The following is a 15582-nucleotide window of genomic DNA, read 5'->3' on the forward strand; positions in this document are numbered from 1 at the left end:
AATTTTGTAATTCTGTTGCAGGCCTCAGGAAGAGAGAAGTTCACCTTCGAATTGAAGTGGTTCATCCCGCTGCAGGATATTGTGGTCTACGAGGATCCAGCGGCTGAGCCCAAAGAGGCCTCCCCCCCTAACATAGTTTCCCTCAAGTCCCAGGCCTGCACCGTGAGGGACCAGATCCTGATGGAGGAGAAAGCCCTCGATGATAAGGTATATTGGCAATATTCAATGATAATTAATTATTAGTTGGTTTTTAGGGCTAATCAATCAGAACTTGTTGAATCTTGCCGTTGCAGGCTTTTTTATGGCACAAAATGTTGATTCAGCATATATAATTCTAAATCCACGGATCATCAAAAATAAAATTTCGAATTAACAAATTCCCACATAAATTTTATATTAAAAAAAAAATGTCGAAAATCCCTTGGCCGCCCCTTCATATTCGGTTAGTATCATAGACATATGAATATTAGTAGACCTGCCCTAAGTGATTAACCCTTTTCCTGCCCGAAAGTAAAGACAAGGTAGATACTCCCACGCCAAGGATTTTTAGAATATTTTACATCGCCTCATTATTTATTATCCTCAGCACTTAGAGATACTAAATTATTACCAAAACAAAAAAAACTTGTTTACGTTACACTTTATAAAAGTCTAAGCAAGATATCTTTATGAATTGATGCATTATTTGACGAATAAAAACTATCTATGAAACATCAACAAACTTCGACCCGCCGCCATTATCAAATCAGTAATCTCACCAACACATACAGACATACTATAGTAATATCAGTATTCACGTCTCCGAAGCGGGACCTCTGCAACGGCTCACCATTAAATTTCTCACGATACAATTGTGATAATATTTTTGTTTTAAACTTCATTATTTATTAAACTTTTATTTACAGTTTCTTATCGTATTATTTATGTTAATAGTTTTTATTCGAATGGTAGACTTTAAAACAAGAATGAATACACAATGCCACATTACACTGGGAACACATATCGAGCCATTTTTCTGCGGCTTTGTTTAAGTTTTGTATTTGCACAAACATGGCAGGCTCTGTATGGCTTGGATTGTTTTGATGTTTACAACCTCTTTTGAAAGCAGACGTAATGGTGTGTCATGATGAGACGAATGAGGAGTTGAGTAGAGTTGAGTTTTTTGTGGTGTTTTGCGATTACTTGTCTTATCACACATAACTGATAATCGGGGAAGCTCATACCTGAATTTTTTATTGTGTTGTGTACAGTAAAAGAATTTAACAGATATAAAATCGAGACAATATTCTCTTATTTGGTCATCAGACAAGTCGCGTCGAGCCATGATGGAGGGTTACACAAAAAAAAATATTAGGAAAAACGACAAATTAACACAATAATTAGTTTCTAAACACAGATAATTAAAATAAAATGTATATTATTACTTTTTCACTCGAAAGGCGGATATAACAACTTATTTCATTTAAAAAAACAAAACATGTTGATTACCACAAAACTTATTTGCACTAAAAATATGACCACTTAATAAAAACAATTTGTTAAAATAATAACGTTAGAACCACGATTCGTTGCAGATTCTAAGTATTCGCGAACCGTCGAGATAAGAAGGAACCACGTGATACACTAACACAACTACGCGCGCGCGGGGAATTCAAACACTGAGAGGGGAAATATTGTAGTCTCCAGTTTGACGAGGTCTTTCATAATATAAACAAAATCATTTGTCACATCTGTGTAGAGATGTCGCTAGATAAAGGTTCAAATTATTTTTTAAGCCTGAGTTTTGCGCCATCTATACAGAAAGTTCCGAGATATCGCAAGATAAAATTAAAATCACGAATGATTGCGCGCGGCAGCGAGGGCCCGGAATCTTGAATCAAACATAGATGCGCACGGCAGCCTCCGGGTTAAAAGCGTATTATCCCCACTCCCCGTACCGGTTCCATTGAGCCGGCTGGGCTCGCATATGGCCTCAAGTGAAATTTGAAAACGTGACGTCATCATTCTTGTGCGAACTATGGTCGAGGCATCATCGGTTCATTTTACGAAATAACACGGCAAAATGTTGACTTGTGATATGAAAACTTGTAAAAATAGATGTGAAAAAGAGAATAAACCCAATTGTCGTATTACATTCCATAAGTAAGCATTATTTTACTTTATTTTAAGCTTATTCACACCGTATTATATGGATCAGTTTTAGAAACATATACTATCACATCACAATGTAGCGATTCTCAAGTGTGCTCATCGTTGTTTACTGGGGTAAGTAAATTATGAGACATTTGTAAAAGTGTCTTAACTAAATACTCTGAAACTAACTACGACTCTGAAAATAGAAGCTGCCTTACTTTGCCGAATTTGGACTTCGCAAATTAGTTCATAACGTGACGAGTAATTTGCGCTCCCATGTAGAAATGTCTATTCATTCAAAAGCAGATTTTACTTTTAAGAACTAAATGGTGATATTATAATGCGAGATGCCTATTTACTGTCAGATTGATTTATTGACGAATCACAGTCAGCCTTACTCCCTTCGTTCTTCAACAGTTGATTTTACCCCTCGCCATTATCTTCTCGTCTATTAATTCCTATGTCTGTGGTTAGTATCTTTGGAGTAAATTCGTAAAAATACGAATTATTCCCATGTGAATCGAATTTTCTCAACCGTTTATCGCAGCGGTCGACACACATTTCCGATAAATCATATTTTCGTGGCCGATTATCGCAGCGGCCAGCCCTTTAAATTCGGATATTCAACTTAAATTTGTCAAAATATTATAAATTTCTGTGTAAATCGAGATTTCGCCGCCGATTTCTGTCACAGCCTGCCCTTTAAATTCATATATTCGAAACAAATTCGTAAAAATACTCGATATATTTAAGCGTGAATCGAAATTTCCCGGAAGCCATATTTTTTTGGCGAAAATTCGGAATTACTCATTTTTTGATTCGAATTAAAGGGGTTCTACTGTATAACGGTAAGTGGAACATGAAGACAGTACTAGGTTTACAAAGATTGAAGGCATGCTTATACCAAAATATAACAATAAATGTGGTCAGCAAACCCTGGAATGTGCCCAAAATATTCAATATGTTATCAAAAATTGCGAATTACCAACTAGATTCACATATATTATGCTGAAAACATTGCTCTTAAGTAGAGATATTTTATACTAAGCGATTTATAACAATCAATAGTTGCTATTCAATGTAGCATGTATATTTAGTATTATTTTAGATGGTGTGTCAAAAATAATAATCTGTATACATATTTGTAATTAGTGTAATTATATTTAAGTTATATTTACACTGTTATTAAATATCCTGTCGACCAACTGCTTCATTGCATTTTAACAGGATAGTATTTTTTAAGAACAATAATTAAAAATCTACATTTTTTATTTTGCAGAAACTACGCCTCGGTGCGAATCGTGTGGCGGACAAGCACCGCAAGAAGTTGGCGGACTTGGAGGGTCAGCTGGTGAAAGCATCTCCGAACCTGGTCTTCCGCGTTGGCTCCAAGTCCACGCAGCGAATACAGACATTTTTCCTCAGCTCCGACTTTGAACGCACCCAGTGGATAGACTCCATCCACTCTCTTCAGGTTGGTGAAAAATTAAAACTATCTGTCACACAAATATCAATTGACACATTTATTTTTAAACACTCATAGTAAGGTGTCGGTGATTTTGTTACCTCCTTTCTTTTAAGACTTGTTTTATTCTATTGAATTTTCCCTCCTTTTAAAATTTTCTACAAGCATGTGACTTTAATTTTAAAAGTTATTTTATATAATAGTTTTACCTTGTCTATAAGGCCTTTTACAGTAAAGTTTCACTGTGATATAGGGATGGCGGGATAATAGTAAAATAGACTATAATGTTTTAAATTCAGATTCTGGTTTAACTCCCCTTTAACCTCTCCTGTGCCAATTTTCAACTAAATCGAAAATTATCAGATTTCATAAGTAATACATTCCTACACTTATATAATGCTGAAAACTTCAACAGTTCTCTTTGAAAATTACAGCTGGCAGCACTTTCGTTTGTAGCTAGCACACGGAGCAAGTGTGTAAGACAGATTTCTATAAAATGACAATATATATATTCTATTTGCAGTCATCCGCCCCTCCCTCCCAGTCATCCACTTCTCCCCCGTCGATGATGGACCTGCAGGCCCACGTGAAGGCCTGCCGCTCCTACCTGGATTCGGAGATCAAGTCCTCTTACCTGATGCGATCCAGCCGGGACGAGAGCCTGCTGCTAGGCGACCTGCATCTCAACATCGGGGAGATCATGAAGCCGTTGGAAACACCTGCAGGTCTGTAGTAATTCATTCAAAACTCATCAACCTCCATCTACCCCCGTCGATGATGGCCCTGCAGGCCCACATGAAGGCCTTCGGCTCCTACCTGGACTTGTAGAATATGATAAAATAAACATATATTCAAAAAACAATTTACGCTGTGCAGAAATAAAAGTTTAACACAAGCCGTCACATTTCAAAATATTAACAGCTACCACAGTAAAAACAATTTATTATGCAGAACTAAACTGCCTCAATAACAATCTTTTGTATTTGTTAAGTGATATATTGAACATATCTTCTGACTCTGTATAATTATTTCTCTCCATTAGTATTCTAGGCAATGAGGAATACATATAGTAGTTAGTCCCAGAATTTGTGAACTGTAGAAGTCCTCAATTCATCCTGTATTATGTTAATATATTTTGCAGCCATGTACGTGTGTGTGGAGGTGGACTCGTACGGCCACTACTTCCGCAAGGCTAAGAGCCGCCTGGTGTGTCACTCGCCACAGCCCAAGTGGAACGAGACATACGTCATTGAGCTGGAGGGCTCCCAGCATGTTCGGGTGCTGCTGTACGAGGACTCTGGGGGTCTGCGCCCGCAGCTCAGGGGGAAGTGCACCTTGGAGGTGAGAGATTACTCCATCATTTGATACTTCCCTCATAACCTACCTGTTAACAGACTCATTGTTATTTGAAATTCAATTAATGCTGTTGTGTCTCACTCTGCTTGCCTCCTCAAGCCCCGAAAACCCTTCTGAATGGAATAAGAGTGGCTCCTTTCAGATAGATCATTCCAGAAGATTGATGGTAACTTGAATGGCAAACATCAGACATGAGAAATGCCCTGAACCTGACCCTACCGATAAACAGCCTGGGTTCTCACTGCCTCTTAAGGTCTGGTCCTCCATAAATAGGATAAGGTGCTCCCTCAGCTGTTTTGCCCACATGATGCGTAGATAAGTGCTTGAAGAGTCTGCGATGTGTGATTACAGTGAGGTGCATACCACCGAATATGTGTTTTTTTGTGCAACTAACCTCTTCCTGTGTCATTCTTAAAGCATTCACAATATTCTGAAGCTACAAAGGAAACTCTCCTTTAGAGTTTTCCTCATACTGTTTACCAATTCTTGTCCTAACCTAATCTACAAATGAACCTTGTATTTGAATTGTAGTTAAGTCGACAATGGCTGGGTGAGCAGCAATGCTTTAGGACCCTGACCCTAGGCACCTCCTCTATGACCATCTGGATGAGATTCGTACCCTCTGAAGTCACCCTGAGAAGAGTTCCCACGGCTAAACCTGGAGGTCTGTTTGGGGCCAAGATCCAACAAGTCTGCAAGTCAGTATTATATTATTATATAATTTATTAACTTTGAATTATTATATAAGTTTAGCTCTGACAGATGGAATCTCATATGGACCCATCTAAAATCATACACTTTCAAAAGACACATTTTAAATTTAATCTTCTCTTGATCTTCGAGAAATTTATTTAAGTGCAATGTTCGAGTACGAGTATTTCAGATTTTTTTTTTTTTTTTTGTTATTTGTTTTTGGGGTATTATGCCGTGTTGCGCTAACTCCTTCTTTAGCCAACGTTTCGGACAGCATTGCAGTGTCCATCATCAGGGCAGATGTGTTATTTGAGGTTGTGTTAAAATGTGAGCTTATGTATGAGGTTGTGATACCGTGTTGCCAGCTCCAACCCTCTGAGCATAATGGTGATACCGATCAGTGTCAAAGCATATTCTCACCTTCAACTGGAGATATTTATATAACCTTAAATCTGACAAGGAAGCTGTGGAATGTTTTCACTGTGTGCTATTTAATAAATTTAAATCTCTCTAACCTTCAACCAATCTTTAAAGATTTTCTAAGCTCACCATTTTATCCCTGTTCATTTTCCCACCAATGTATTCAATCAATATGTCAAAACAACTTTTTGTTTTATGGCTGATTTTGCTTCGAAAAAAAATGTTTTCAAATACCTGTTTTTGTACCTACCCCAATTGTTTTTGTACCTTCCCCAATTTCGTAATACTTTCAGGGTTGTTTGATTTTATTACATAACATTGATTTTATTGTCACCCAGGCGGCAGAAGCGCGATATTCCATTCATTGTTACATCTTGCGTAAGAGAAGTTGACAGAAGAGGAATGTCGGAAGTAGGACTGTACCGAGTCTCGGGATCTGCCTCTGATCTCTCCAAATTGAAGAAGTCTTTTGAAACAAGTAAGTGCATTTTTCTATGTTATTATCACTAGATGATGTTTGGAAGTTCTTATAATTTTGCGTTGGGATTTTTGAATATTACTTATTACCAAATAGACAAACTTTTTTTTTATTTTGGAAATATATTTTTTTTAAATATTTCATTCACTCAAAATTAATTTTTTTTTTTTTAAATATTTCCTTTACCACAAATATCTTTTTACAACAATTTTTTTTTTAAATCAGTATGTTTGGACAGTTAGAGTTGGGTTAAGGGGTTGAGCAGTTGCTCGGTGACCAGTGATGACATATGGAAGAATTTTATTGTTGTTCTTTTTTGAAAAATAAAAATTGGAAAAAATCAAAAATGTCGCCGGAGACCAATATTTCATTTGCATTTTTTACTCCAAATAATGTCAGGAATCACTGGTTAAAGTAAGTGAAGCAAGTCTCTTAACACCCTGTATAATTTTATTTTGACAAAAACATAAATACTTCTGTTGGTTCCAATGTAATAGAATTTTCGTTGTTACATACTCAAAACCCGGAAGAAATTTTTTTTTGTATTTTTAATATACTTTTAACCCATGATCAATTTTGATTTGGGATTTTTACGGCTAAAAGTATAATAGATATTAATTTATTTTTATGCCGTGTTGCACTACCTCCTTCTTTAGCTGACATTTCGGACTGCATGAACTGTCATGTCAATCTGTGTCGATGTGTCATCTGCCCTGATGATGGACACTAATGCTGTCCGAAAAGTTGGCTAAAGAAGGACACCGTCACCAAATCGGCCATCAACAACGCCATTTAGATTTTTTTTACATTCAACCTTTCAAATAACGGTTCCCATTAATTGCCCTTCTCAATTCTCATGCCATAAGCATTTTGATGATAATTGTGTTGATCGATCAATTCAAATAACGGTTCCCATTAACTGCCCTTCTCAATTCTCATGCCATAAGCATTTTGATGACAATTGTGTTGATCGAGCAATTCAAATAACGGTTCCCATTAATTGCCCTTCTCAATTCTCATGCCATAAGAATTTTGATGATAATTGTGTTGATCGATCAATTCAAATAACGGTTCCCATTAACTGCCCTTCTCAATTCTCATGCCATAAACATTTTGATGACAATTGTGTTAATCGATCAATTCAAATAACGGTTCCCATTAACTGCCCTTCTCAATTCTCAGGCTATAAGCATTGTGATAAAAATTGAGGATGGAACAATTTTAAATTTAACTAAATTCCGATGGGCTGAGAGGGAATTATGAGCTGTTTTCGAAATTATAGTTCAACCAATGATTTCTTATTTCCAATCATTTTATTGTCAGATTCCTATGAAGCTGAACAGCTGCTCAAAGAGGTGGACATCCACTCCGTGACGGGCATCCTGAAGCTGTACCTCCGCGAGCTGCCAGAGGCGCTCTTCACGGATGCCCTGTACCCCAAGTTCTTCCAGGCCTTCAGTGTGCAGGGGGGGCTAGGGGGCCCCGGCGAGGGGGCCGGCAGCACGGCCTCGCTGCGCCAGCGAGAGTTGCAAAAGTGCTACGAGATGCTGCCTGACTACAATAGAAAGTGTATTGACTTCTTGTTGGGACACTTTATAAGGTAATACAGAATTTACCACTCTTTTTTTTCATTATTTGTAATAATAATATCAAGAGAGATACACGAGCAACACCAATAACTTGCTGCCAAATCCTTGTTCTCTAGTTTCACAGAAATTCACAAAGTGTGACAAAAGTCATCAAATGGCCATTCAGCGCCATTTTGTTTTTTTCGCAGTTGAAATTTACCCTTTAACCCTAGAATGAGCGCGGCGCATCTTTCCGTAAAACGTTAGTGGACGCGTGGGGAGCATTTTGCCGCTCGTTTTCGTGGACAATTTTAAGTAGGAATGCTGCAATTTTAAAAAAAATTCCAGGACTTAGGTGAAACACAAATAAAGAATTACAAATCGACATATCTATTGAACTCTGTTTAAGGAACTTTGGGTTTTAGTCGACTTAATAAAATTTAACATTTTTATTTACTTTTTTAAGTTTTCCTACATTATCCTTCTTTAATATTTAATAAAAATGGAAAAAAATAACAACATTAAATATTTTCTAAATCTTCAGGATATGCTTTGACAAAAAGTCTTCACATAAGTATGTGCAAATGTTCATTGCACAGCAATTTTGAGCATCTGCAACACCCTTTTTTTGTGCGCCTATTTTTCTTTGATGGACATATACAGTAGAACCTCGTTAATTCGAAATCCACGGGACATCAAAAATCAAATTTCGAATTAACGAATTCCCACGTAATTCGAAATTTTATGAAAAAAAAAAAAAAAAAAATACGCCGAAAATCGATTTTCTCGGCCGCCTCTTCAAATCCGGATGGTATTTTAGTTGTAAATTCGTATTAATACCAATTATTTCTTTATTTTCGCGGCCGATTACCGTAGCGGCGGGCCCTTTAAATTCAGATATTCGCAATAAATTCGTAAAAATGCTATATATTTACGCGTAAATCGAGATTTCACTGCCGATTTCAGTCGCGGCCTACCCTTTAAATTGAGATATTCGTAAAAATACGATATATTTCCGCGTAAATCGAGATTTCGCGGTAATTTTCCGTCGCGGCCGGCCTTTTATTTCAAATATATGAATTTAAATTCGTAAAAATACGATATATTTCCGCGTAAAACGAGAATTCGCGGCCGTATTCCGTCGCGACCGACCCTTTAAATTCAGATATTTGATGTAATTTCGTAAAAATATGATATATTTTCGCGTAAATCGAATTTTATCGGCAGTTTTTCGTCGCGGCCGGCCTTTTAAGTTCAGATATTTGAAGTAAATTCGTAAAAATATGTCATATTTCGGCGTGAATCGAAATTTTTCGACCGATTTCCGTTGCGCCGTATTTTTTAACTCGGATATTATTAGAGATGTGCCGATTATGACTTTCGCCGACTAGCCGACTAGCCGATTAGTCGGTTCTAATAAGACCGACTAGTCGGCCGACTAGTCGGCTAAGCCGATTACGGTTTCGGGGATAGTTCTAGGTACCCTGAAATGTCACGCATGGCCAAAGTGTACCTCTGCTAGGGTTGCCAGCTCCCGTTTTATGAATTAGAGGATTTGATACGATTAAATAAAGGACATGTGATGAAAATAAAGGACATCAATATTTTTTAATAAAATGCTGTTATGGTATCAGTTGTTATATTTATTAATAAAAAAAACAATGTTAATCTAAACCAAGTAAGTAGTACGACCTTAATTAGTCATTTTGTATTTAAAGTAATAAATAAAGTTAATACTTGGTATTACTTTTGGCTGCTCTAAGAGCTTCTTCGTTTTCTATAATGAAATTATAAAATTGTTTGCATTTCATGTTGAAGTTCGACTTTATTTGTAGTTCTGCTTTTACAGTATCAATATTTAACTTATTTCGGTTTTTGGTCCACGTATTCGTACACAAGGAAAAAATCCTTTCGGCTTGGGCATTAGAAACGGGGATGGAAAAAACGTATTGTTTTATTTTTAGCAGATTCTTGTTTTCATCCGTAGATTTGAGAATCTAAATCCAAATTTCAAGAACATTTTCACACTTCTTATCGTCTGTAAAGTTCATCAGGAGAGGCTTTAATATACAGAACTCATCATACAATGCATTAGGTATCTATTAAACGATAAAGTATTATCCTCTATTGAAGATTTTAAATTAGAGGACAAGATCAATTTTTGGGTCTGAAATAGAGGACGTCCTTTAAAATAAAGGACGTCTGGCAACCCTAACCTCTGCTGTCCCGCAAGTTCTGTTTACAGTGAGAAGCTGTTCTCAGAGGCCGGAAACATATATGAAACAAAAAGAAATCGATTGCTACCAGAAAGGGCAGAAGCTTTAGTCTTCTTACATCATAATTTACCCTTAATTAAAAAATATAAGTAAGTTATAAAAAATATAAGGAGATTATGATATTTTTGGTTGTCACAATTGTGACTTTGATTTGATTAGATTATGTAGGTATGGTTATAAGAAATATGTTTTTTTCATTTTTTTTTGTTTTTATCATACAGCTCATGTTTAGAATTTTTGGATATATATATAATTTATACATATATTACTGTGCATCTTGTACATACAATCTTGCTTACATATAACTGAGTTTGTTAATTTAAAAAATCTACTTTTTATTTTAATAATAAGAAATACTTATAAATGTTCATTAAAGATAAGAAGATATTATGTTGTTTTTTATCTTAATTAGGATAGGTAGTAATTTTGTTCAATAAATGTCATAATTATGTTTTCTTTACAAGCAAGTAATTTTAAAAACTGATTACCAAAGGAAAGATTCCTTTACATTTTTTAATTTATAAGACTGATTATAAAAAAATATATATATATAATCAAGGTTTTTATTTCATGTAGTTCCCCCGCATTCATATTATTGAGAAATACATACAACGTAAGAAGCCGGATAGTCGGCGCTCTTTGCCGATTAGTCGCCGACTAATCGACGACTACAATAGTGGCCGGATAGTCGGCTTTACCGACTAGTCGCCGACTAGTCGGAACATCTCTAGATATTATATTGTTAGTAAAAATACGATATATTTCCGCGTAATTTGAAATTTCGCGTCCGATTTCCGTCGCGGCGGGCCCTTTAAAATTCAGATATTCTAAATAAATTCGTAAAAATACGATATATTTACGCGTAAATCGAGATTTCGCGGCCGATTTCCGTCGCAGCGGGCCATTTAAATTCAAATATTCGAAATAAATTCGTAAATATATGATACATTTACGCGTAAATCGAAATTTCACGGTCGAGTTTCGTCGCGGCCGACCCTTTAAATTCAGATATTTGGTGTAAACTCGTAAAACTACGACATATATCCGCGTAAAACGTATTTTCTCGGCTCTTCAAACTCATATATTCTAAATAAATTTGAAAAAGTACGAAATTCCAGTGTAAATCGATTCAGATTTACAAAATAATAATACTAATTAGGACGACGTATAAATACATTTTTCGGCGTTTTACCGCCACGGCTGACTTTTAGATTCAGATTTACGAAATATTATGATTTATTTTCGCAAAAATCAAATTTTTTCGAATTACACGAACAAATTTTCGTGCGCGGACAAAAATAAATTTCGAATTACGAATTAACGAATTTCGAATTAAAAAAAATTTTGTATGAAAAAATTTTTCAGCGGAAATTTTTTTGGCGAAAATTTCGAATTACGCGTTTTTTCGAATTATCGGGGTTCGAATTAACGGGGTTCTACTGTTCTGCATTTGCCTTCCTTCTTTGAAGATGATGCTTCTTCTATACGAACAAAGCGAGCAATTTGGTTCCTCAGAGGAATATTTAAAGTGTTTACAGAAGATCTTGTGGTCATATATGGCTTAACCAGGACCATCGCAATCTCCTTCAAGTACTGTCGGCGTAGCATCAAGTGCCCAGTATTGGCTTTGTAAATTAGTTGTCCATTTATACCGGCAATATTCATCATTTAAAAAAAAACAACCTCATTAGCCTCATTTACGTTAATATGAATTTCATTGAAAATTCTGGCATGGTTCTGTACACGTAACACTGAAATAAATGGGCTTTTTTAGTTATCATAAGATATAGTCTACATTTCAACTTTGTAAATAAACAACTCTTATTTACTCTAAGCATAATAGAATGTCCAATTGCTATAGACTTGCGTTTATAATGATACGTAATAGAACATTCACCTTTTCATTCTACCCACAATACTGTATGTAATAATTTATTGGTGAACTAAGAGTTTCCGACTACTTATTAGTTTCTTTATTTAGAAGTACCTACTATATCACTTGTATTTTTCATAATAAGTGAATAGTTTTCATTTTGAGAAAATAAATGTATTAAAAAGTAAATATGTAATATACAGCACAATTTTTACTTACGTGAGTAGGCGCGCAGTGAGCAAATCGCCGCCGGACAACATTTGATGGTAACAACCTCCTTCTCCAGCTGCCCCCCGCGTACCGATGGCGTCTAATCTTTCGGCACGGGTTGCGAACGATAGTGTAAAATGCTCATAGCGCGTCCACTCTAGGGTTAAGGCCGATTCTAAGTCCGATTCCGCTTTGGAACAAATTGTGATCAGCAGAAGAGGACAACTATCATGTTGTTAACCTTGTCAGCTTATTACAATTTGATAGAAAGCTTAAACACACCTAGAATGGCGTTTAACAGGGACCTTTCAAATGTCTAAAGAACAAAATGGCACTGAATGGCCATTTGATGACAGTGTTACTTTTAATATCTGGGCGCTTAACAACTTTATTTATGCATTTAATCTATTCCTATCACTGTCGGTTCTCCAGCGACCAAATGCTTTCAAAACATCGGACATAAAAAAATACTTAGGGTTCAGGGCCACAACGTTTTTGTTTTCCATCGGCCATGATTTTTTTTAACCTGTCTATGCTGCTGTGATATGTGATCAATCAGTGGCTATCCCCTTGTGCGGATGTTCATCTGTTTCATGAAGTTTCACTAAAACACACGTGAAAACATGCCGCGTTATGGGAAAGATTTGGTTGAAACCGCCAACTTTATAAAGATTAAAATAAATAAATACTTAATTATTTTCTTATCGACCCTACTTCATTATTCATTAATCATTTTAACCTTCTTTATTTTATTTCCACAGGGTAAACCAGCACGAATCCGAGAACAAGATGTCTCTGCACAACCTGGCCACCGTGTTCGGTCCCACTCTGCTGCGGCCGTCTGTCCGCCCAGACGCGGCCAAACAGCGTGACTTGCTGGCCGCCGGCACCGTGGATGTCATGGCGCAAGCAGGCATCCTGTACTGCCTTCTGCAGCACCGCCACCTCTCCTCGCGCATCTCCTCCTCCAACAAAGATGCCAGCTGATTGAGACAGTAGATGGCGCTGTATAACGACATCTAGTGGTGTTTCGTCAAATCACGTCAACTTTTTATTTATATAGCCTCTCCTCGTCACATGAAGACGCCAGCTGATTGAGACAGTAGATGGCACTGTACCACGACAACTAGTTCTTTCGTAACTAACTTTGTCCACTTTTTATTTGTATTGCCTAAATTTTTGGAAATTTGCGTCTCAATAACTGTTAGATTGCAGTGTACAGCTGGGGTATTTCAAACTACCACATTTGACAGCCATTAAATCGATGACCAATTGACATTTGAACGGTCGCGTTACACTTTCATGCTTAATATCATAAAACCCCAAACTAAAACTCCATTAGGAATATTTCGATTCCATCCAAACTAAAATATAACTATCTTACCACCACTTGAAACAAAATCTTTTATCGATTTACATATTCTGCGAAATAGGCTGATTATATTATGTATCTTTAGCTATTGATATTGTTATTTAAAAGCAATTTGTTTATAATGAAACAAAGTTTACCTATTGTTTCTTAACAATTCGCCGCTAACTACATAATATTATGCGCAAATATTCCATGCCTCCAAAGCTGCGAGTGTTTGAAGGAAAATATATGACTGTCAAACAGCGTGCCGCGCATGTTCGTTACTTTTATACAATGAAAATGCGGTATAAAATGTTGTATTTTATAGATCTCGTCCAATTTTGTCTGACGGTTGAATAAAAATGGGGACGTGTATCAAATTATAGTGTCTTGGAAGAGTACAATCGAAAGCGCACAATATTATACAAATTCTTGTCCATTTTTCTCCAATATTGGCTCTGAAAGTAGATGTGAACTAATAATAATACGTGATTTTGTTTAAGTCTAGAGAATATTGAAAAGATTTTTTTTTTATTATGGATCTGTCTACAGTAATTTTTTACTTGTAAAAAAATTAATTTCTGTCGGTGATTGGTGGCTCATTGTTAGAAGGGATATTTTCAAGATTTTTAAATACTTATTACAGTTGTAATCAATGTTTACCTTACTCTTAGACAATGTTTCTAATTTTGCAATAATAATACATACCTGTATGTGGACATTTATTTTTGTAAATGTCCTTCTTGCCAGAATATTTGCTGGCGTGAAAAGTTGAGATTGTCGAAATGACCATTGCGTAGATTTGTGTCAACTTTTGAACTTAGAAATTTAGTTGAAGTATTCAGTATGTTTGACAGTTTTTTCTCCAGTCTACAACAACCTACATTCATAATATTATTATAATGTTAAATTTATGTTCACGATTATTAAGACATTCGTTTTAGAGATGTGTTGTTCTTGCATTACGGACAACACTTTAATTTCATTTGTTTGTAACATGTAAATCCATTCAAATTAGAATCTTCTAAGCGAAATTTCGAAGAAGAAATATTTGTATATAAATTATTTGTCTCCTGAAATACGACATCCTTTTTATGCATAAGATTTATGAATTATGTAAGTATTTTGGTTGTCGGTGATGTTATGTAAATTTAACCGTAAATCAAAGAGATAGTAAATATTAACAGTACAAAAGACAAAAATTTGAAAGCTTTTGTACTAAAAGTGGAAGAAATCAATCATTCAAGCGAAAAAATAATGAAATTGTGGCTGAATAATTTGACTAATTAAAAAGACTTCAGCTGTTTCCAAATGACCGGCGTGTGATAGGGTAGGCAGCAGATTTAGTAATTAATGTTTAGACATTTAGCAATTACAGTATCCATTACGTAACAGTATTCATTTAAATGTTTTAAACATTTCGTTACTGGAGTTGGTTGCGTGGAAGTGAAATAGGTTCTCCTAGTGGCTTTAGGTGTGTGTTTTGTCCAACCAATGTTAGATTGTCACGGAAAGAAAAGTCTTCCTAGAAACCTTTGTATTTTATAGATTTGTGCCAGAGTTTACCATCAAAACTCACCCATTGATAATACATTTTTTATTTAATGATCGAACTTAGAAACACATATGTTTAGATTTTGCATTATTACGGAAAATATTTATATTGTATGCAACATATTTGACTGCTTTTGTAATTAATGTGTATTGGTTTTTTTTTATTATTTATTAATGAACAAAATATGTAAAAGGTGTTCTAACA

At 35.7% G+C, this 15582-nt stretch overlaps 1 protein-coding gene across 1 annotated transcript in view; it reads left to right on the top strand.

Moving 5' to 3' along the window:
* The window catches only part of RhoGAP1A (Rho GTPase activating protein at 1A), an 80620-nt gene extending 65825 nt beyond the window's left edge, over positions 1 to 14795 (top strand). Inside the window, exons 13-20 of the mRNA XM_089636654.1 lie at positions 22 to 207; positions 3413 to 3607; positions 4122 to 4323; positions 4740 to 4939; positions 5486 to 5652; positions 6406 to 6545; positions 7869 to 8145; positions 13234 to 14795. Of these exons, the coding sequence (XP_089492780.1) occupies positions 22 to 207; positions 3413 to 3607; positions 4122 to 4323; positions 4740 to 4939; positions 5486 to 5652; positions 6406 to 6545; positions 7869 to 8145; positions 13234 to 13459 (1593 nt within the window). The 3' untranslated portion in view covers positions 13460 to 14795. The remainder of the gene's footprint in view (positions 1 to 21; positions 208 to 3412; positions 3608 to 4121; positions 4324 to 4739; positions 4940 to 5485; positions 5653 to 6405; positions 6546 to 7868; positions 8146 to 13233) is intronic.
* Positions 14796 to 15582: the final 787 nt, after the last annotated feature.

The sequence above is a fragment of the Hesperophylax consimilis genome, chromosome 10 (genome assembly GCF_061612785.1).
Source record: "Hesperophylax consimilis isolate HC1 chromosome 10, BYU_Hcon_1.0, whole genome shotgun sequence".
Lineage (NCBI taxonomy): Eukaryota > Metazoa > Arthropoda > Insecta > Trichoptera > Limnephilidae > Hesperophylax > Hesperophylax consimilis.